Source organism: Ovis canadensis, chromosome 21 (assembly GCF_042477335.2).
Source record: "Ovis canadensis isolate MfBH-ARS-UI-01 breed Bighorn chromosome 21, ARS-UI_OviCan_v2, whole genome shotgun sequence".
NCBI lineage: Eukaryota > Metazoa > Chordata > Mammalia > Artiodactyla > Bovidae > Ovis > Ovis canadensis.
This window is the reverse complement of record NC_091265.1, coordinates 42,772,835-42,796,657: the sequence shown is the minus strand read 5'-3', so window position 1 is coordinate 42,796,657 and position 23,823 is coordinate 42,772,835. Positions and strand designations below refer to the sequence as shown.

Below are 23,823 nucleotides of genomic sequence, written 5' to 3'. Positions count from 1 at the left end.
AGCATCTCCTCTGCTAGTTTCATGCAAGGCTTCTGTCGCACTTCCCAAAAAGAGCTTCCCTCATCCATTGTCCATAGCATGGAGCTAAGGGAGTTGAATTCCATCAAATGCCTCTTGTCTTAGTCTCTTTATTATAGGACATAAAGCTAAATTTGTTGTTCTTGTTTAGTCGTTATGTCATGTCCAACTCTTTTGTGACCCCAAGGATTATAGCCAGCCAGGCTCCTCTGTCTACAGGATTTCTCAGGCAAGGACACGGGAGTGGGTTGCTAATTCCATCTCCAGGGCATCTTCCTGACCCAGAGATTGAACCCGAGCCTCCTGCATTAGCAGGCGGATTCTATACTGCTGAGGCTATACCACCAATGATTCTACACCACTTCACCTGGGAAGCCCACGGCTAAATGACTACCACATTTCAACAATCCTGTGATGAAGCCCAGAGCTATGTATTCTTGAGCAAGGATTCTATTCCATCCCTTTTTTGAGCTCTGTTCCAATTCTTACCTGCAGGGGGTGGCCTGGGACAGAAGGCTGCTTGTAAATGTGTTGGAGTGGTGTCAAGATTTCCGTACCCCCGAGGTTAGCCCTCATAAGCTTAACTCTTTGCAGTGCCTCCTCCACAGTACTCTGAGCGTACTTCACACTATTCCTGAGAAAAACAAACACTCCCCAGTGAAATGAAGGCTACTGGACATAGCCCAGTAATAAGTCCCTGAATTGTAAACAACTTTAACTTGAAATCTCCAAAGCCAAAGTCAATTCTGCAGCAACCCCTTTAACAATCTAGTCCTTTCTTTAAAGTAGCCTTTTTAAAATTTTTATTTATTTTATTTCTTAATTGATGGAAAATTCCGTTGATGTTGTGTTGGTTTCTGACATACGACATGAATCAGTCATAGTTTTATATATATATATCCCCTCCCTCTTAACCCTCCCTCCCCTGTCTCCATACTAGCCATCACAGAGAACCAGGCTAGGTTCCCTGTGTGACACAGAAACTTCCCACTATCTGTTTTACACATGACTCTGTATATACCGTCAGTGCTACTTTCTCAATCCATCCCACCCTCACCTTCCCTCACTGTGTCCACAAGTCTGTTCCCTACTAGGTTCATCAATATCATTTTTCTAGATTCCATATGTGTCAATATATGATACTTGTTTATCTGACTTACTTTACTCTGTGTAAGGGGAGAGAGGAGTCACTACAACTGACTCAAATCTGTTCCTTTTCATGATTAATATTTCATTGTATAAGGTAGCTTTTTGAATTCTCTATGGACTTTCTGGAAACTTACGGAAAGAATGCCTCATAAGTAGATCCAAATTCATAGATGTTGAAATAACAGCCTAGAGGCAAACTCTTCAGAAGCAAAATCAGTGTTTCCTGAAGGAAGACCATGTGAGAAGACAGTGAAAAAGGATCCTCTCAATCACATGACCCTGCTAATCTAACTCAGGAATGGGTCTTCACCCCTTCATTCCCCCAGACCCTTCTGTTCCAAGGCTAACCTCACAGTAGTCATATTAACTGTAACTCAGAAGGGGAACAGACCTATAGCTCCAATGGACCCTAATTTAATCCCCAAGATTCACTCCCACTTGAGCAAGTGACTAGGAAAAGAAAGAAACTACTTTTACCTTGGCTACATCTATGCGCAGCTGAGATCTCCTCTGCTTACTTATGGGGCTCTGCATGCTTCCTGAGCAGTCCATGAGGAAGATGAATTCTCCACAGGGAATTGATGCCTGAGCTTCTGGGATATTCGGGTAGAAAGTCACCATTGCAGCTGGATCTCCCAACACACCATCTACTCAGAAAGAATAAAGACGTGGTAAGAAAAAGGGAACTCAAGAATCAATTGTAGTGAGTTACCTAAGGAGCCAAGAAAACACAAATCTAAAACAGCTTAATCTTTATACGATATCTGCTGGCAAAGAATTTGAGGTGAGTTACAAACATATAAAAGATATAGATGTATTACAGATATGAAAGAGAAGAAAGAGGGTAGAATTTACTATATACAAACAATATTAAAATACTATATCTGGATGTTAATCACCTAGCAGTTGGGAGTGAAATATGTCATTAAAATGTCCCAGCATTTGCTAGAGGAATCAAGCTAATTTATTTGCTATCTTCACATCAAATCAAAGGGAAATTTATTTACATGGGGTCCTTAATTCTATTTTTTCTAAATAACTTTTTTATTTATTTTTGGCTGTGATGGGTCTTGGCTGCTGCACGTGGGCTTTCTCTAGTTGTGGTGCATGGGTTTATTGCAGTGGCTTCTCTTGTTGCCCAGCATGGGCTCTAAGGTGTACAGGCCCAGCAGCTGCAGTTTCCAGGCTCCAAAGCACAAGGTCAATAGCTGTGGCACATGGGCTTAGTTGCTTTGTGGCTTGTGGATCTTCCTGGACCAGGGATCAAACTGGTATCTTCTACACTGGCAGGTCGATTCTTTCACTGAGCCAACAGGGAAAAGAAACTGTTAGTCGCTGAGTTCTGTCTGACTCTTTGCAACCCCATGGACTGTAACCTGCCAGGCTTCTCTGTCCGTGGAATTCTTCAGGCAAGAATACTGGAGTGGGTTGTCATTTCCTTCTCCAGGGGATCTTCCCAACCAGGAATCGAACCCAGGTCTCCTGGCATTGCAGGCAGAGTCTTTACCATCTGAGCCCCCAGGAAAGCCTGTCCTTAATTCTTAATTACAGCTTTGAAAAAAAAACAATGATGACTGTGTGGAAATTTTTATGCTGACAATTTACAAGAGCTGAGAGTGTAATGAGTGTCATACAGGACAAGGAAATCCATCTGGGCTTCATTTGGATACAAAGCACTTATGGTACTCTTCAGAACAAAGAAAGAGAAGTACTTAAATGCATGTTGCACTCTAACACTAGCATCATCCAAATAATGGTATGGAAGAGATCATGGGCATCTAGCCTATGTTACCAAGTTGCAAAAGCCAGAGCTGTGTTTCTATTTTGAGGAACAAGTGAAAACAGATACAGGAGATGAACTAAGAATGGCTGGGTTATACCAACTCTAGCTTTACTGTTCAGAGAATATAAAAAGACACAATTAAATTCCAGTATCCCATTTTTATACAGTGATTCTAGGATTACAGCTTTAAATTATCAGTACACCTGGGATTCAGAATGATAACAAGATCTGGTTCAGTTTAACCTCTTACCTCTGAGATATCTCAATAACCAAAATGGCTTCCAAATAAAATGGGTGTGGCTCCACAAATATTTGATAGAGCACTGATTCAAAAATAATTTTTATACAATCCAGGATCTCTGGATATAAAGGAGTAGGTTTTTTTTTTTTTTTAAATGAGCAAGGTAGATTACTTTCCATTCTGAGAGACAACTCATTACAGCGGGACTAGCACTGTGCTAAGAGGTCAGAGAGGTTGCCACAACAATGAAATGAGTCCATATATAACTTTAGAACAATGCCAGACACATAGGAAATACTATATATGTGTCATTCACCATTATTCTTTTGTCGTGACTCAAATTAGTTTCATCTCCAGAGTCTCCACTTGCTCTTTTTAAAATGAGGCATTTCAAACCCTAGCTCCTCTGCTTGCTAGCCTGTTTCCTGTGAAATCAAAGTAGTAATACCTGCCTCAAGATTATTTTAAGAAACAGAAGTAGATGGATGTAGAAAACAAACTTATATCTACCAGGGGATAAGGTGGGGGAGACGGATAAACTGGGAGACTGGGATTGACACATACACACTACCATATGTAAAATAGACAGCTAGTAAGAACCTGCTGTATAGCACAGGGAAATGTACTCAGTACTCTGTAATGGCCTATATGGGAAAAGAATCTAAAAAAGAGTGGATATATGTACTTGTGTAACTGACTCACTGTGCTGTATACCTGAAACACAACATTGTAAATCAATGATAGGCCAATAAAAATTTTTTTAAATATTATTTTAAGAGTTAAGTGAGGGAAGTCTGATACAGTACCCTTGAGAAACTCAGTCTGTGGCTCAACTTAAATTAAGAATAGTTTTATAAAATTATTTATAAATTGTTTTATGTGATTATTTTTATTAAATTATACATACCATTTTTAATATCATTTTTTTAATATGGAAAGTACAGTCTAAGTTTTTGAGAAACAGACTATGCATTTCTGTCATGTAGTGGTATGCTTCATTTGGTCAAACTACAAACTGTTTTCGTGAATCAAGCAGTCAGCTGTCATTTGCTTCTTTGTATGGATGGAAATAGCAAGTCATCTTGATCAAATACATGATCTAGAAACAAGATGTGAATGACCCTGCTGGACGGGATTCTCTAGACTTGTAAAGGGTCCCCTGAAGTTCTCCTAAAGCTAATAGAGCTTGCAAGAAGAGGGCTTGACATCTCAATCCTTACCACTTGAGATTCAACATCATAGAACTTTCTCCAGGGGATTAAAGTAACTGAGTAAAGACCAGGTCCAGCTTCCCAGGTGGCTCATTGCTAAAGAATCTCTCTGCCAACACAGGAGTCATGGGTGGGTTCAATCCCTGGGTCAGGAAGATAGCTTGGAGAAGGAAATGAATTTCCCAGTATTCTTGTCTGGGAAATTCCATGAACAGAGGAGCCTGGTGGGCTACAGTCTCTGGGGTTAAAAAGAGTCAGACACAACTGAGCATATGAGCATACACATACTCACACAAAGACCAGGTCACTGTTGCAGGAGAATTTCAGGGGCACTCGGGGGGGGGAACTCCCCAAAAGGAGAGGACAAAGCCAGGCAACTAATGTACAAAGACAGAGCACGGGGCTTCCTGGAAGAGGAGCTGTTAGAGACCTCTTTGAGGTCCCTGCAATCCAGCGGCCTGACAGCCCAAGAAGGCCCCACAGAACAAGAGATGGATATGGGTTATACCCGTTATGATTATAAGGAAACTACACACACATTAAGAAAAATTTAGAAAATAAGATAAATTGCTATTAATATTTTTTAAGTTTTTTTTTATGTGGACCATTTTAAAGACTTTACTGAATTTGTTACAACATAGATTCTATTTCATATTTCTGTTTTGGGGGCACAAGGCATGTAGGATCTTAGCTCCCTTACTAGGGGTCAAACCCACACCCCCTACATTGGAAGGCAAAGTCTTAATCACTAGACCACCAAGGAATTCCCCCCAGAAAGACACATTAAAGAAATTACAATAATAATTTGTATATAATATATTATAATATAATAATAATAAGCTAAGCAGTAAGAAAGTAAACATAGTCTCAGAAATTAAGTAACTAGGACAAGATGAAAAATATCTGCAGATGGATAGTGATGATGGTTGAACAGCAAGGTGAATGCATGCAAGGCAATGGGATTTTATACTTAAAAATAGTTACAAGGGTAAAGTTGATGTATATAAATTTACTACACACACAAAAAAAGAATTCCAAGTAAGATTACGTGAAGGTATATGAATCAAGATCAACAGAAATTGTTAGATTTAAAAATGCAAGACAGGGAAAGAGACACAGATGTGTATAACGGACTTTTGGACTCAGAGGGAGAGGGAGAGGGTGGGATGATTTGGGAGAATGACATTCTAACATGTATACTATCATGTGAATTGAATCGCCAGTCTATGTCTGACGCAGGATGCAGCATGCTTGGGGCTGGTGCATGGGGATGACCCAGAAAGATGTTATGGGGAGGGAGGTGGGAGGGGGGTTCATGTTTGGGAATGCATGTAAGAATTAAAGATTTTAAAATTTAAAAAATAAAAAACTAAAATTAAAAAAATTAAAAAAAATAATAATAAAAAAATAAAAAGTAAACTTACTTTGAAACTAATCACAGTTACTTCTTGCATACTTTCTCTGTTTTAAAGTGGTTTTTCCCCATGCATAGATTATTTCCTAGTGGTAATCTACTTTACAACTCATTTTTATCTTAACAATCTTTGGAAACCTTTTTCCCATATTATTTCAATCTGTCAATGTATATTATTTTAGTAGTTACATGGTAACTCATCAAATATACCTAGCATAGTGAATTTAACCACTGTAAGACATTTTGATTGCTTACTGGTCTTTGATATGATTAAATTAAAAAAGAAGAGAACTTTTCAATCCATATTTTTACTTATATTTAGATTTATTTTCATTTGTAAGATTCCCAAACCTAGAATTACTAAAATAAACATTTATTCTGACACATGTAGCCACATTTCCCCTCAAAAGCTTGATACCAAATTATTTTGGTTCAGCCAATCTCTGAGTACCAAATTCACCACACCTTTTAAAGCATGATTTGGAAATCTCTGATAACTTGAAAAATGAAAATGTCACATTATTAGTTTTATTTTGATTTGCCTTTGTAGAGACTGATCATTGTCACATGTTTGTAAACTAGCGTTTCCTCTGGTGAATTATTTGCTCGTGTCCTTGGTTCAATTATCTACTGATGCACTTAGATTTGCCTAAAAGATATAACCACAAGATATTCATTGAACTTAACCATTTCTTTCACATCATAATGTAAGATGTTTCAATGTTTCACCTACTACTGGATAGAAGGAAATAAAACTGAGGATAATTTGAAGATAATTCCAAATCAGAAAGTTACTCCTCAGGAGGTAACCGCAGAGGGAGAAAGACAATACCTGACTTTGTGGTAGCTTCTCCCATCTCCACGACTACGCTAGGGGTGTGCACTGCTCTGTAGTAAATCAGAAATTCCACATCCCTGTCAAACTTGTGTCCATCGGCCAAGGAAACCTGAATTGGGAACAGACAAAGATGCCATGTTAGAACTATCGCTGCCTCTGCCCAGGGCTGAGGTCAGAGCTGAGGGCTACAGGCTTCTTCCATGAAGAACAGCCAAGAGCAGGAGCAAAAACAGAGAGAAGCCTAGGGAGATTAAAGGAGGGGGGGGAGGGAGCACAGTGTGATCCCCTCTGGGTTAATAAGAAAAAATGAGGCAGAATTGAGTGAGGACCAAGGTCAGGATCTAAAGGAAAAGGGTACCAGCAATGATAATGCTTTCCTGTGAATTACCTGAGCAGAAGTCTTGTTATCTCCAAAGTACTCAATAGGACTCAAGGAGCAGTTGGACTGAATCCTGTCAATGCCATGCTGGGAACTGATGGTCGCCACCATGCTGATTGTGTAGGGCAGATCCTCCAAAGAGACTACAGGAGTCTTCATATTAAGGCAACTGTCCTCAGAACATCCTACAAAAAGTTATTTTAGTTCTATGTTCCCTTCCCACTCTTTCTAGCACCCTACAGCCTTGAAGGGGTTTCCCCAATTACGTCAACTCCCCCAGGAGTATTTGGAGGGAGAGGAGACTGACCAGAGAGTTGGTAACGAGGATTCAGGACAGCAGGGAGCACGTAGCGCAGAGCCCCGTCTGCTTCCAGGGGCAGCTCCTGCACGTACTTCAGGGTGAGCTCTGCCTGCGACCCGGGGAGGAGGTTCCCCACGTTACAACAGAACACATCCCTGGAGCACATGTCCTCCTCTAACAGGAAGGCTTGGTGGCCACGGATGATGGCATTCTCATAGTTGGTGTGTGCCTGAGGACAGAGAAGGAAAGCCAACAGTCGGTGGAGGTACACAGGGCACAGAAAACAAAGACTAGCAGGGAGAAACGGTGGCTGGTATTGCCAAGTTCACACCCACACTTTATTTTTAAATTGTATTATTTGCTTTTATTTTTGGTTTCAGTGGGTCTCTGTTGCCTGCTCGGGCTTTCTCTAATTGTGGTGAGCAGGGACTACTCTTCACTGAGGTGCTTGGGCTTCTCAGTGTGGTGGCTCCTCTTGTTGTGGAGCACAGGCTCGCATGTGGCCTTCCGCACTTGCATCTTGTGGGCTTAGTTGCCCCGTGGCGTGTGGAATCTTCCCAGACCAGGGATTGAACCCATGACCGTGCATTGGCAAGCAGATTGTTATCCACTGTGCCACCAGGGAAGTCCCCACAGCTGTACCTTAAGTGACTCTGATTGACTTTCCCTCCAAATGATTTTAGGAAATTAGCAGTTAGAGGGGAATAAAGGAAAGAGCATTCAACATCAGCATATTTTGTGAAGTTGCATTTGCTGGAGATCCTGAAGAGTATGCATTAGGGAAAGGAGGAAGGAGGTAATGTACTTATCCGCAGTACCGTCATCTTGTCCTGTAATTCTGCTTTAACATTCTTTCCATCCACCATGGCCTCGAAGCTGTAGACAGCTGAGTCTTCATCCATGGGGAATATAAAGAAAGCCTCCAAGGGAACTTCCTCCTCATTCTTGTAGTTTAAGGTTGCAGACACACCAGCCACAAACTCACAGATGGACAAAGTCACAGAGATGCTCTTCAGTGGCACTGGAAACAGACCAGAGTCCAAGAGTTCAACAAAATGTAACTGAATACCTCCTATAGGCCAGGTTAGGTATGAAGGCAAGTAAGAGTTATGAGTCAGACTTACCTGGCTTCTCCTGGGGGGTTAGGAGGCCTCCTGGGTACACCATGGTGACACAGGGTTACTGTGGAGAAAACACATGATGAACAGAGTAACATGCTGGGAGCTATTCACTCAGAAAATTAAAGTGAAAGTCACTCAGTCGTTTTTGACTCTTTGTGACTCTTTGTGACTATATAATCCATGGAATTCTCCAGGCCAGAATACTGGAGTGGATAGCTGTTCTCTTCTCCAGGGGATCTTCCCAATCCAGGGATCAAACCCAGGTCTCCCGCATTGCAGGCTGATTCTTTACCAGATGAGCCACCAGAGAAGCCCAATCACTCAAGTACCAGCATTTTATTTGCTTCTCTCTGGCATAATGGTGGAGAAAGGAACCTAGAAAAAGAGACTGGATAGGTGAAAAAGTTGCTAATAGTAAGAAAAGAGTCAGTTGCACCGTTGTGTCCGACTCTTTGTGATCCCACGGACTGTAGTCCACCAGGCTGCTCTATCTATGAACCCTTCAGGCAACCCCTTCTGGAGTGGGTTGCCATTCCCTTCTCCAGGGGATCTTCCTGACCCAGGGATGGAACTCAAGTCTTCTGCATTGCAGGCTGATTATCTACCATCTAAGCCACGGGAGAAAACCCGGTAGTAAGGATCCTTCTAAATGCCAGACCCAGGTGGGGAACCTGTAAGGTTCAGTAAGTATATACTAAATAGGAAATCTCTGAAAAACCCTGAGGTTTGTTCAAAGGCTGGCTCCAGTTTTTTCAAAAGCATATTTAATACACCACTTGTTACATATATTGAATCAGTGTAATTAGTTTAACCCCTCTGAATCTCAGTATTCTCTTGCTAAATTGAAAATCATAATAGCTGTATATCACATATGCATATATGAATTAGTACATGTGAAGTTCCTAGAACAGTGCCTGACTTATAGGAAACAGTTAAGCAATGTTAATAGACATAAGTATTGTTCCTATTATTCCTTTTACTATTATTAAATAGACCTCTGCTGTCACTTTGATCATGCTATTCAGACAAGTAGGAAGCTGCCAAATTCAAAATGGACCCCCTTACAATTTGGAGCAATTATCTTGTACTTTTCTTTTGTGGTTCATAATTGAAATTGCTGATGGATTCTCCTGTTGAAGATATATTTATATATGTGTGTGTGGTTTGTACACAAGTATGTGTCCAGCGCTTTGGACTGTAGCCTGCCAGGCTCCTCTGTCCATGGAATTTTCCAAGCAAGAATACAGGAGTGGGTTGCTATTTCCTTCTCCAGGGGATCTTACCCACCCAAGGATCAAACCCTTGTCTCCTGCATCTCCTGCAATGATAGGGTGAGCCTTTACAACTGAGCCACCTGGGAATCACCTATTTGTACTGTGTGTGTGTGTGTGTGTGTGTATATGTATGTATGTAAGTATGTACGTATGTATATTGCATGCTACATGTAGCATGTCCTCTATTTTAAATCAGGCCATTCTAAACATATCTTCCAAGTTTTACTATAACCCTAGACAACCATTTCAGGTGACATATTAACAAAGAAATCAATGTATGTACATATACTGCGATTTACATTATGATTCCTTTATGCAGAGAAGTAATAGGTGGAGCTGGTCCTACCCATTGAAGATGCCCTGGGACTTTTCTGAACCCAAGCATTTGTGAGATTGCCTCTACGTATTCTAGACCATCTACGCTCATCCCAATCACCATTTAAGGTATATCACACACTATCCACACTCCAGAGCAAAGTCCAGGTTGCTCCTCCAGATGATGGCAATCCTGTTTCTTATCGCGGTGCCCCTCCTCACAAATCAGAGCCAATAAAACAGGCTCTTCCTTCCGTGTCTGTTTTTATTTTGAGCAACTGAGTCAAACCTGACTGTGGTAAAATGGCACACTATCTGACAGAGAAACACAGAGCACAGTACCAGCTGTAGGGGAGGAGAGGTTTCCATGCAGACTCCTAACTGGGCTAAATTTCCTGCTAGAACAGGCTGGAGCTGGGGACAGGAAGAATTGCTAACCACACCAGCAGGGCGCTTAAAGCAGGAGGAGGACACCGACCCGGGTACAAGAGCTGAAGAAACTGCGTCACATGTCAGGCCACCCATGCTCCAAAATTAGGTAATACTCACCCAGGGTGGTTTTCAGACGGGGTGAGAGAAGCAGAGGGACGTCTCCTATAAAGAAACAACCCTATTTATTTCCTGATTATGACCCCAGAACAAATCCCTCTTTGCCAGTCATTTGATTTCCTGCACCCTCTCCCCTACCCTTTTCAAACAAATGATGCTGCGTCAGAATTAGTTCTTCCTTCAAGAAGGCACTTCAGAAATGCAGCCAGCAACAGGTAGGCAGACTGGCCACAGCGGCTGGCCAAGGTCAGAGCCTTGAATCCCAGGCAGCAGGGAGAGCAGAAGATGGCTCACTGAGCCGGGGGCGGGGGGCCTCAGTGCTAGGCTGACCCTCAGGAATGCAGGCGCCCCGGCAGAGCGGGGGCGGGAAGGAGCAGCTGGCGGTGGCGCAGTGGGTCACACCCCTGCAGCCTGCTGCAGGGCAGAAGTGGAGAACCCGGAATCCGGAGGAGTGGGTGAAAGCGGGACTCCTCTAGAAACGGAAAGTGACTGAGTCTTTATTCAGTCCTAAAATTTCAGCATCCAAATACTAACGGAAGGGATCTGAGTCAGTCCTCAATTTCTATATAGAAACCTTTAGGGGCTGCAATCCGACTGGGGAGGGGGTTGGGGGTCGGGGGTGGGGGGACTTGGAGAGAGAAGGCTTGAAGCTCCATTTCCCCAGCATAAAATCACATAAAATTGAGAAACATCAAGTGTCCACAGGAAACAAAGGAAGGAAGAAAGAACGAGAGAAGTTGATCAAAAGTAAAATGAAATAAGAGAAGTGAAGTAGAAAGAGGGGTCTTGGGATTATACGGAGATGGCTACACCCCCCTTCCACATTCAGCAGGATTCCCCTGACCCACCAAACACGCAGATACCCTCTGGGCATCGCACTCCAGGACTGAGTTCCCTCCCCTGGGCTTGCAGTTAAAACGAGCCCCGAAAGATTTAAAGACGGGGAAAGGGAGTTGTAAGAGGCAGGTCTCAATCCTCAAGAGCTAGGGGTGCCATTCAGCGCCGGCGCGGGCGCCCTACTCACTTACCTCCAGCTGTTCCCAGCACTCTGCGTCGCTGCAGGCAGAAAACAGCTGCAGACAGAATTTCCAGAAAGCCACGCCCCCTCTTAGGGACCGGATGTAAGGTAGTGACTACGTGACTAAGGGATCGACGGAAAATTCTTACACAGAATATTGAAAATTTCACTTCTCTCTGGTTCAAGTCCTCAACCCTGGAACGTTTTTGTCTTTGTTTTTGTTTTCCTTTGTCTTGTCTCAGTTAAGGAACAAACAGGAGAGGCAAAGGGAAGGGATTTTTTTTTTTAACGAAAACACTGTAAGAAACTACATTAACATCAAAAATTACGTGTTTTTGTAATAGACTGAATTAGCGTTTCTTCATTCTTACTGTGCTAGACCCCAAACTCTATTGGCTTTATATCATTGATTCATTTTTCATTTGAGTCGTTTGTTCCAAGATTGTATCCCTTCCTACAATATGTGACGAAAATGAGGAGCCAAGGAAAGGCACCCACAGACCAAGTCTTCCAGTCATGAGTCACTTGTGGGTTTTTCATTCCGGCTATAAAATCAAATGATGGGGGCTAACAGTGCAAATAAATGAGAATATTTGTGCTCATTCAGGCCTTAGGTGCATTTTGGAATTCAAAATCAGCTTAGCAATTTAAAAGCTACGTTTTTAAGCATTTCCATGTACTACATACTACTATTAAAACTATGAGAATTGAAAGTATTTTTTCAAAAGTGAAGTCTAGGGGAAAGCGGAATCTACACCTTCCCCGCCAGCGAAAGCAACTGCAGAATTGCAGAAGACAATCTTTCTAGACAAGGCAGTTGAGGAGCAGGGAGCGATTTGAAGGGGGGGTTGACTTGGCGTGCACTGCGCCCCTCGGGAACATTATTGCGCGTGGAACGGCTGCTTTTGGAAGGCTATTGCCCAGAAGAAAAGATGTTTGGTTTTCACAAGCCAAAGATGTACCGAAGTATAGAGGGCTGCTGAGCTAAATCCTCCAGTTCTCAATTCACTGACAGTAAACGCTATGAAAAGGATTTCCAGAGCTGTTTTGGGTTACATGAGACTCGTTCAGGAGATATCTGTAATGCCTGTTCCTGCTTGTGAAAAGATGGAAGAAATTGCCAGCAGGATCAAAAAAAAAAAAAAAAAAAAACTGGAATTATGTGGTAGACGCAAGGGCAGGACCCAGTCTAAAGACTACACTGAAACCAAAGACAGTGAAAACTCTATCTAGAAACAGAATAAAAAGTAACCAGATCAATAAACTGCGGAAGGAATTTAAACGCCACAATTCTGATGCTCACAGTACAACCTCAAGGGCCTCTCCAGCTCAGTCTCCCTGTTACAGTAACCACTCAGATGATGGCTCAGATACAGAGATGGCTTCTGGCTCCAACAGAACGCCAGTGTTTTCCTTTTTAGATCTCACATACTGGAAAAGACAGAAAATATGCTGTGGCATTATCTATAAGGGCCGTTTTGGGGAAGTCCTCATCGACACACATCTATTCAAGCCTCGCTGCAGCAATAAGAAAGCAGCTGCTGAGAAGCCGGAGGAGCAGAGGCCAGAGCCTCTGCCTATCTCCACTCAGGAGTGGTGACTAAGCTTTATGTAGAAGGGGAGCAAAAACGATTTAAATTTTGGAAAACAAAGCAACAAAATGACCCTCCTATTTTCAATTTGGATAACTTCTATTCTGCCAAAAGATGGATTTGTAGAATAGTTTTGAATGGGTTATTTTTCCTCCAGTTCCACAAGAGTTTGTGAAGCCAGTGAAGCTTACTAAGAGATAAAAAAGAAGTGTACATAATATTTAAGATGCTGAGTATTTCATAGGAAAGCTGAATGCTGCTGTAAAGTACTCTTTAAGTCTTTTTTAAAAATCCCCTTTTAATGAATGAAACTAGGGGAATTTTCAGGGGACAGAGACGGGATTTGTTGTATGATAAACGTATGTAGTTTTAGTCTTTCTATTTTGAGAAGCAGTGGTTGGGGCATTTTTTAAGATGGCTGGCTACACTTGTTTTCCTTCATTATAATAAATTTGTCATAACTCAGTAAACATGGACTTGCCCCTAGAGGTAGTTTTTAATAACTGAAATATTAAGGTCTTGCCAAGATTCTTGTGATTCAAACCTGTACTACTGAATATTAAACAGGACAGACAGCTCTCTGGTGTGAATATCTTGAAGGAGTAATTTCTAAATATGCAGAGGTAACTTGACTGTATATGTTGCATCCTGTGTCACCTCCCTCCATATTGATATTCGATACAGATTTTAATTTACATGAAACTTAAAAAGCAGAATGAAAACTTAAAGCAGAATTAAAGTTCCTCTTGGGGAAATGTCAAGTCTTTAGGATAAGCAATCCTATATGAATAGTACCAAAGCATTACCACTTGGTAGAGAATATTCTCTATTAAAAATGTTAGATTATCTGAAAAATAACAATGTGCAAGTCTTTAGGATGGCACACGAGAAAAACAAAGGTTAATGCTTCTTGGGGCATGTTTCTTAAGTGTGTAAGTAATTTGTTTATGTTATGTGACTGGTGACTTCACTGAAAATCTGCACAATTCAGTTTTCGCTCTGGATTACTTCAGTTGACCTTTGTGAAGGTTTTATCTGTGTAGAATGGTTGTTTGACTTGTTTTAACCTGTTAGGGTTTTGGGATTTTTTTTTTTTCATTCTATATTAAAGTAAAATTCTACTAAAAGAAAAGAGGTGTGTGTTAATGCTGAGTGGGTTGGTTTTGGTTTGGCTTCTTTTAGTCAGGCTTTCTGAACACTGAGGTGTTAGATGATACATCCTAAAGGTGGAGCTCTTCCATTCTAAAACCTTCATTAAAAGCCTTTTACTTGAACCCAAACCAAAGTACTCTCTATTGCCTCTTGTCTAAAAGTACAGGGAAAATATATCGCCTGTTTTAATAATGAGGAAGCATCATTTACCTCCCTGATAAAACATGACTCGGTACTTACTTTTAAAACTGGATTTTAAAGATTGGATATTATACATAACAAGAGAGTGAGCCACTTTTATGGGCACCCTACCGTTTTATAGTTCTTAATCGAGACTTAAAGTTTTATATTTCTTCCTTTGGAAAAAACTACAAGCCACCGTATGCACAGACTACACAGTGAGTTGGGTCAGTGCTCCCACAGACTTTGAGGTGTATTACAAGAACCCCAGCCATTATCATCTTCCTCCTGAGTTATTTTGAAATTCTTTTTTGTACATTTTGGCTGCAGTATTGGTGGTAGAATATGCTATAATATGGATCATCTCTACTTCTGTATTTATTTATTTATTACTAGACTTCAACCACCGTCTTCTTTCCCCCTTCCACCTCTCTTTGCCTGTAGGATGTACTGTATGTAGTCATGCACTTTGTATTAATACATTAGAAATCTACAAATCTCTTTTGTAGTTTTTATACTGTTGGATACTTATAATCAAAAGTTTTACTAGGATATTGAATAAATTTAGTCTTATTAGAAAATTTAAAAAAAAATAACAAAAGTGAAGTCTAGATCATCATTGCTCAATAGAAAGATAATGCGGGGTCTTTCCTGGTGGTCTAGTGGTTAAGACACCACCCTTCCAGTGTAAGATGTGCAGGTGTGAACCCTGGCAGGGGAACTAAGATCCCACATACCACATGGCCAAAAAACTAAAAAGAAAAAAAAATTTTAGAAAAGGAAAGATAATACAGTCACATGAGTGATTATAATGTCCTAGAAGCCCATTTTTTAAAAGCAAAGAAAAAAAAAAAAGTAGCTGAAATCAATTTAATGCTGTATTTAATATGGTATATACAAAAACTTATATTTTAACATATAATGATGTAAAACTCCTTATGAAGCATTTTGCATTTTTTGTACAAATTTTTGAAATTAATAATGTATTTATATTTACACTACACCTAAAATCATACTACATTGCAAATGCTCAGTGACCACACATAGCTAGTGGCTATAATATCCCACAGCATGGGTCTAGAATATAATTTTTTAAAAATCAAAGTTGACTGTCAAATAATTGCCCCCTTTAAAGAAGGGAACCATTAACACAAAAGTGGCAGAAACAGCACTGAATCATGAGTCAAATACGTTTTGTTTCAATGCCAGCTCTAACACAGGGTACCATCTGATCCATCAGAGAGGCTCTCTGAGCTCATGTTTTAACCTGTAAAAAAAAAAAAAATTAAATACTTGGAAGAATTGCCATACAAATTAAACAAGACATTTTGTACATGGTGTCCATTGTGTATAAAAATATTTCTAGTATTAAAATTTCTATCTTAGAGGCTGATGATGTCACAGACTAATTCACACACTAGACTCTATGTGACTTAACTAAGCATTAAGCGGACACTACACATCTGAGTCTAAGATAAGTGTCCACAGGCTCTTCTCTCCACTCCTGTGGCTCGATGGCCTGCAAACATCAGAACCTCTAGCTTACGGGAAAATCAGAAGTTAATTTAGAACCTGTTTGTTTTAATTCCTATACAACATAAACATTGTGACTATGAAACTCACCTTCCTCCTCTGAAACTAGCTGAGTATCTTTTCTTTCCCTAATCTCATCATTTTAAGAGGAAAGATGTCAGTTATTCTTTTTCATCTTTACGTTAAGAAGAAGCAGGTTTAAATGAATGTGACTTCTGTTCTCAGTTCAAGTATTTTATGCCAAGAAATATAAAAGCAAGTGTCCCTCAAGGAATTCTGATCTCTGGGGTTTAGTGGCCTAAATATTTGTAAGAATATATCCTAAAATATTATTTTTACATGTGAAAACCTGTGTAATATCATATTTCCAGAACAATCCAATTAATATAACCTAATATCAGATACATATTTAGAAACACAATTCTATAAGAAATAGAATGTGTAAAAGAAAGAATGTAATATTCTCTTAAGTGTTTTAAACTATAGTGGTAGATTTTCAGTCATATTTTTAAGTAAGACATGGATAAAGTTTTAATTTAAAAAATATAAGAATAATTCAAATATTATATAAATTTATTCCTACTCCAAAATTATATAACTACTCTTTCTCCTTTAAAAATTTTTATTGATTTGTAGTTGATTTGCAATGTTGCATCAGTTTCAAGTGTACAGTAAGGTTATTCAGTTATATATATATATATGTCTGTATATATATATTCTTTTTCAGATTGTTTTCCTTTATAAATTACTACAAGATATTGAATATAGTTCCTTGTGTTATATGGTAGGTCCTTGTTGTTTATCTATTTTTATATGTAGTAGTGGGTAGCTATTAATTCCAAACTCCTAATTTATCCCTCCCTCCCTTTTCAAACCTTTGGTAGCCGTAAGTTTGTTTTCTATGCCTATTTCTGTTCTGTAAACAAGTTCATTTGTGTAGTTGTTTTCGATTTCACATATAACTGATATCATATTTGTCTTTTTCTATCGGACTTACTTCACTTAGTGTAATAGTCTCTCAGACCATCCATGTTGCTGCAAATGGCATTTTTCATTCTTTTTTAATGTATGACTAATATTCCATTGTATATATTGTATATTCCAATCTTCCTCATATAGTCATCTGACAATGGACATTTAGGTTGCTTCCGTGTCTTTTTGTTGTTGTTGTTTAGTCACTAAATCATGTCCGACTCTTTTGTGACACAATGGACTGTAGCCCGCCAGGCTCCTCTATCCATGGGATTGCCCAGGCAAGAATTCTAGAGCAGTTTATCGTTTCCTCCTCCAGGGGATCTTCCCGATCCAGCAATCGAACCTACATCTCCTACTTGTCAGTCGAAATCTTTACCACTGAACCACGTCTTAGCTATTTTTAATAGTGCTACTATGAGCACGAGGGTGCATGTATCTTTTCGAATGAGTTTTTGTCTTTTCTGAATATATGTCCAGGAGTGGAAAAAATTCGGTTATATAATTGTAAGTGACAAATGATGGAATTTTTTATTTATTTAGTATTTTGGGGAGTTCTCTCACAGTCCAGTGATTAGGACTCGGTGCTTTTACTGCTATGACTTTTGGTTTCAATCCGTGGTTGAGGAACAAAGATCCCACACGTTATAGAACATGGGCAAAACAAGTATTGAGGATATCTGTAATGTGATGTGAAGTCACTCAGTTGTGTCTGACTCTTTGCAACCCCATGGACTGTAGCCTACCAAGCTCCATCCATAGGATTCTCCAGGCAAGAATACTGGAGTAGGTTGCCATTTCCTAGATAGCATATTGAAAAGCAGAGATATTACTTTGCCAACAAAGGTCTGTCTAGTCAAGGCAATGGTTTATCCAGTGGTCATGTATGGATGTGAGAGTTGGACTGTGAAGAAAGCTGCGTGCCAAAGAATTGATGCTTTTGAACTGTTGTGCTGGAGAAGTCTCTTGCAAGTCCCTTAGACTGCAAGGAAATCCAACCAGTCCATCCTAAAGGAGACCAGTCCTGGGTGTTCATTGGAAGGACTGATGCTGAGGCTGAAACTCCAATACTTTGGCCACCTCATGCGAAGAGTTGACTCATTGGAAAAGACCCTGATGCTGGGAAGGATTGGGGGCAGGAGAAGGGGACGACAGAGGATGAGATGGCTGGATGGCATCGCTGATTCGATGGACATGAGTCTGAGTGAACTCCGGGAGTTGGTGATAGACAGGGGGGCCTGGCGTGCTGCGATTCATGGGGTCGCAAAGAGTCAGACATGACTGAGTGACTGAACTGAACTGAACTACAGATGAGCTCACTGAAAGATGACGCAGCCTCATTCTCTTCACAACCTTGCAGTCTAGTGAGGAGAGGACTGGCCAGCACACGCCTCATCCTGACCAACTGCTGGATGAATGAATCACTGTATCCAGTGCTCTCTTTGACTTAGAACCATCACTCCTAATATATCAAACCCATCCCTGAGGAGACCAGCAAGTCATTATAAAAAGTGGTAGGAACTGGTTGAGTTTCAGAGATGAGGCAGAACACTACTGTCTATAGCAATAGTAGCAGTCTTTAGGGAAGGGTAGATTTTAAACTTTCAGAAGTAGGGAGAATTCACTTAGGCTGGAGGACACAAAGGGATATTCAGATGAAAGATAAAATAATCACCGCCAGATTCCTAATTCAATCAGAATACTTTGTTTTTCTCCAGCTTAGAGATTCATGGCCTGAAAACGAGGTAAGATACACTAATTTATACTAGAAGTTTTTCATTTCCTAGAAAAATCACAAAATGAGATTGAGTGTATCCCCCAGATTTACTGACATATAACTGACAAATAAATATTGTGTATGCTTAAAGTGTAAGCTTCCCAGGTAGCCCAAGTTTAAAAGTATCCACTTGTCAATGCAGGAGATGCAAGAGTCAAGGGTTCAATGTACAGGTTGGGAAGATCCCCTGGAGAAGGAAATGAAAACCCACTTCAGTATTCTTGCCTGGAAAATTCCATGGACAAAGGAACCTGATTGGTCTATGGTCCATGGGATCTCAGAAAGTCAGACAAGACAGAAGCAATTGAGTAGCCACACACATACATACTTAAATTGTACAAACATGATTTGATATATTTTGAGATGATTATCACATTAACACATTAACCACCTTATATGGTGACTGTTTTAAAATTTTTTCAGTTATAAGATAAATTCCTGGAATCTGATGTACAGCATGTGAATCTTATTCATAATGCTATTTGTATACTTGAATTTGGCTAAGAGATCAACTTTTAATGAAAAGAAATGAGTCCTCAAAGATATGGATTATGGTACTAAAAGAGTAGATATTTGACACCGTATTCTTGCTTATCCTTAAAATACTACAGATAAACATCTGTTCTCCTTATATATGTTCTAGCAAAATTATTGCATAAGGTCTACTAGAGTCAATATTTCATTTTTTATTTTTATTAAAAAAAAATTTTTTGGAGTTAAGTATTTTAAACACAAAGTTCCAAGCATACCCAAGACCTATATGAGACCTCCACCAGGCCATGAATCATGCATATTGTGAATAATGTTTAGTAAAATAAATCTCAAATCAGACTATTATGATCCTGTGAGTGTGAGTGTGTGTATGCGTCACTGTCTCACCATGCAAGTAGTTTGTTTGGAACTAAAAATTATTTGTAATTTGCTGCAAAATTATTTTGAGGGGGTGATACCAGATTGCAAAAAACAATAAATGTAATTCAAAGGCAAGGAGAAGTGTTCGAACTATCTCATATTCTTTTTGTAACGTGGATAAGTCAAAGTGAAATGAACTAAAGCAATGTCTTCACAGTTATGCCAGGCAACCCTCCTAATGTGGAAGGAGATAATTTAAGTGATTCGCTCTGTGTTCTAACTTCTGTTTGTTGAATTAAAGGTGAGCTGAGTCCCTATATATAATTGTCAATGTGTTATTTGACTTAGAATATATATTTCAAATATATCAAATCCTTCTCTGTGGGGCAAAGCAAATCATTTATCTTATTCTCATACAGATAATTACATAATTTATTTTCCACCACGGTTGGAATTCTTCTGGAGGAGGGCATGGCAACCTACTCCGGTATGCTTGCTTGGAGAATCTCCATGGACAGAGGAGCCTAGCAGGCTACAGTGCATGGGGTTGCAAAGAGTCAGACATGACTGAGCAACTGAGCACATATTCCAGCACTGGCATGGTGCAGTCATCCAAGAAATACTAAGGGGTACATGTACCTCTAGGAGATGTTTTTCTTTAATCCTTAGACAGAAAATAATATAAGACTTTGGTTATTAGAATTATGTGAAATAACATGTGAAAATCAACTTGTCTGCTGCTTTGGGGATATCAATATAGAAGATTTTATTGGCTTTATACCTGTCACTCTCCTTTGCTTCCTTGGGGAAAGTTTCTGAAGTGGAATAAAACTTAGAGATCAAGAAGTTACACAGAGAGACAAGCACTAAGAGTAAACACAGAGAATGACTTGGATGCCGTCTCTCTTCTTCCTCTTTTCCTTTATCCAAAAGCCATGGTTTAGGTGCTGTCTCAAGGTAGAGGAAAGAAGAGTCATGTGAGCTAGTGAAAAGCCTGGACACTAGAGAGGTAGTTTTTGTTTTTTCATCTTTCTTTCAATTTTTTAGCTCTTTTTAATCTATGATCTTCTGAAGTTTTCTGTTGGGGCATTCAGGTTTGGAAAGAACCGCTGCTCCCTCCAAACCCTGCTCTCACTGTCCTAAGTACAAGCCACCTGGGAGAGTGTCCACTCCACCATCCCCAACAGTGCCTGGCAGCCCCCATGGGCACCCTGGGCTTGCTGCTGCTCCACCAGACATGGCTGCTTTAGTCTGAAGGGAGCCGTGGTCAGTGGAGTGAAGACATGTTCTTACACTTGGTCTGCATGACTGTTATGCTTTGCTGGTATTTATCCAACAAATGGTAATGTGCAGCAACATCTTGTAGAGATTCTACCAAAATCAAGTGTGGGTTTTTAGATCCCTCAGATACTGTGAAAATATGAAAAGGAAATGGTCCAAAGTTCAGTCTCAGTGAGAGCTTCACACTGTCCTCAGGTTTTGCCTGTGGAAGGGGAGATAGAGCTAAAGTGGCTCCCTCTAACCCTAGTTGTCTGATTATGCAAATCTGGGGTTGGGAAATGAAATTTTTAATTTCAGTAGCATTCCAGTTCAGTTCAGTCACTCAGTCGTGTCTGATTCTTTGCGACATCATGGGCCGCAGCACACCAGGCCTCCCTATCCATCACCAACTCCCAGAGTTTAACCAAACTTGCGTCCATTGAGTCGGTGATGCTATCCAACCATCTCAGCATTCCAGAGGTACATAATCAAGAAATCCTGGGCCATAATGTAGCAAAATGCCACCGTCCAGTTCTGCAAATCAGAGTCTGTCCTGAAGGTCAAAGTCCACACCTCAGAAAGACATCTGATAAAGAAGGGAATAGGGAAGCCAAGTGATGTGAAAAGTATCTGAGTGGAAGCACAGACATAGACCATAGAGATGCTGTATAGAGACTCTCCACCCATTAACACTGCAATCGTCACCTTCGCTAACCTCCAACAGGCAGAAGGGGATCTTCTGCCTATATATATGTGCCCCAGGGTTCGGGTTGACCCTCTGTGCCTTTTTCTTCAAGACAATGTCAGGAGGAGCTGTTTCAGCTAAAGGGATTATGATAAAGAGCTATGTATTCATTTGCCTAGAATATGTATCCCATGGGCAGGAATCAGACCATCCAGACTGTTAGCCTATGGTCTCCCACTCCCAAGCTGAAGGGTATTCCAAGTATAGTAGAGGAAGGTAGCTATCATACTTGCATTTAGAAATAAAGGAAAACAAATATCCAGGAGAGAGACCCAGAAACAACACAGTCCCAGACTTGTCCATGGTACCCTAACCCGGGGGACGGAGTCTTAGAGGATACTCTTGTCTTAAAATTGTTTGGCTCACAGAGGCACCTAATCAAGCTGATAAGTGACAGAGACACTGCTTTAGAGCAATAATGATTCCATTTTTCTTTTTGATCTCCAGTGTTCCTGGTGTTTAGGAAAAGATTCTGTTTTTTTGAGGGGAAGTGGGAGGGGAGCTGGGCTCCAGGGAGGTGGGGGGGAGGGACACAGAGAAAGGCAGAGAAGAGAGGCCCAGGTAGCCTGGCCACTGATCTTCCTGCCTTGCTGAGAACCTGCATTCATTCCTGCCCTCAGGTGTGTGAGAGGAGCTGGTTCCTGTCTTCCTTTTTTAAAAATAATTCATTTACTTTATTTATGGCTGTGATGGGTCTTCCTTTCTGCATATGGGCTTCCTCTAGCTGCAGTGAGTGGTGGCTACTCTTCATTGCAGAGGATGAGCTTCTCATTGAAATGGCTTCTCTTGTTTCAGAGCAAGGGCTCCGGGTGCAGGGGCTTCAGTGATGCTGCACTGGTTCAGTAGTTGCAGCTCACAGGCTCTCGAGGGCAGCCTCAGTAGTTGCGGCTCACAGGCTTAGTTGCTCCTCAGCATGCAGGATCTTCCCAGATCAGGGATTAAACCCATGTCCCCTGCATCAGTAGGTGGATTCTTAATCACTGTACCACCAGGTAAGTCCCAGGAAAAGCTTTAATTGCCCCAGATGGGACTATGTTCAGTTATTTACTAGTGAATCTTGCAATCATGAATGCTATAATACTATAGTTTCTACTTTCCAAGATACATTCAAGTGGGAAACATTTGTACATGTGAACACAGTCCCAAATAGATTTCAACGGTGAAGTCAAAATTAACGTTAAGAACTGTCTAATGTGGAAATATATGAGACATAAGCCAAGAGTGAACCCTAACAGTAACCATGGACTTTGGACAACAATAATATGTCATTGTAGGTTTATAAATGTAACAAATGTACCACTTTGGTGAGGATGTTGAGAACAGGAAAGGCTGTCCCTGTGTGGGATATACAGGGAGTATATGAAAAATATCTGCATCTTCTGCTCAATTTTGCTGGAAAAACATAACTGCTCTTTAAAATATTATTTTCTTAAACTTGTTTAAATAGGAAAAATTATATGAGATATAGAAAACTCTGTGCACAGATAAACATGGGTGACCTTAAATCCTGGCATACTAAAGAAGTTTTAACTATTTTAAGAAATTTGAGGGATAAAAAATTAATTGGAAAGGGAAATAATGAGATTAAAAACTTAAAGTAGTAAAATCTATTAAAAATAATATTTTCAAATGGATAAACATGTAAAGGGATCTTGAAAATTATCAACAAATTGATAACCCTTTAATAAACCAGATTAAGAAAACAAAGAGGGAGAGTAAGTAAATCTATGAGGAAAACTTAGTCCTCATCTTTTAGCCTATGGAACAGAGAAGATAAATCCTACTGTTTCTGACTCCTCCAACAAATATTTAAGGATGAGATTCTCTGGGTTTGTTTCAGAATAACTCAGGGATGAGCACTGAAGCAGGGTAAAGGGTACACGGGAATCATCCCACCAATCTCTCCTTTTTCAAAATTGCATAGTTACCTTTTGAAACTAAAATTATGATTTTCTTTTTCTATTATTGTTATTTCTTTAATCTAGTTGTCTATTATAAAAAAAGGAAAACATAAAACCTAACAATCTCCCTTCTACTTTCACTTCTCCCGTTGTTCTGCAGAGAATGCCACGCCCAGAACTACCAGTGACATTCTAATCATCAAATCAAGTGACGTATGTTCAGCTTCCACCTTAGATTTCTCTGCAAC

General features: G+C 40.2%; 1 protein-coding gene and 1 pseudogene across 2 annotated transcripts in view; one reads left to right on the top strand and one right to left on the bottom strand.

The window, feature by feature from the left end:
• VWA5A (von Willebrand factor A domain containing 5A) overlaps nucleotides 1–11,710 on the bottom strand; it is a 29,915-nt gene extending 18,205 nt beyond the window's left edge. The window contains exons 1-10 of one of the 2 annotated variants that reach the window (XM_069565884.1): nucleotides 11,622–11,710; nucleotides 10,594–10,638; nucleotides 8,459–8,516; nucleotides 8,153–8,355; nucleotides 7,341–7,563; nucleotides 7,043–7,218; nucleotides 6,649–6,763; nucleotides 1,645–1,814; nucleotides 1,302–1,390; nucleotides 508–652 (exon numbers count right to left, since the gene is read on the bottom strand). In XM_069565884.1, the coding sequence (XP_069421985.1) occupies nucleotides 508–652; nucleotides 1,302–1,390; nucleotides 1,645–1,814; nucleotides 6,649–6,763; nucleotides 7,043–7,218; nucleotides 7,341–7,563; nucleotides 8,153–8,355; nucleotides 8,459–8,501 (1,164 nt within the window). In that variant the 5' untranslated portion in view covers nucleotides 8,502–8,516; nucleotides 10,594–10,638; nucleotides 11,622–11,710. Of the gene's footprint in view, nucleotides 1–507; nucleotides 653–1,301; nucleotides 1,391–1,644; nucleotides 1,815–6,648; nucleotides 6,764–7,042; nucleotides 7,219–7,340; nucleotides 7,564–8,152; nucleotides 8,356–8,458; nucleotides 8,517–10,593; nucleotides 10,639–10,731; nucleotides 10,953–11,621 lie in introns of those variants that run through there. The other variant, XM_069565885.1, reaches the window with a different exon arrangement.
• Nucleotides 11,711–12,451: 741 nt separating this feature from the next.
• On the top strand, nucleotides 12,452–14,297 carry LOC138426876 (SIN3-HDAC complex-associated factor pseudogene; annotated as a pseudogene).
• The last annotated feature ends 9,526 nt before the right edge of the window (nucleotides 14,298–23,823 follow it).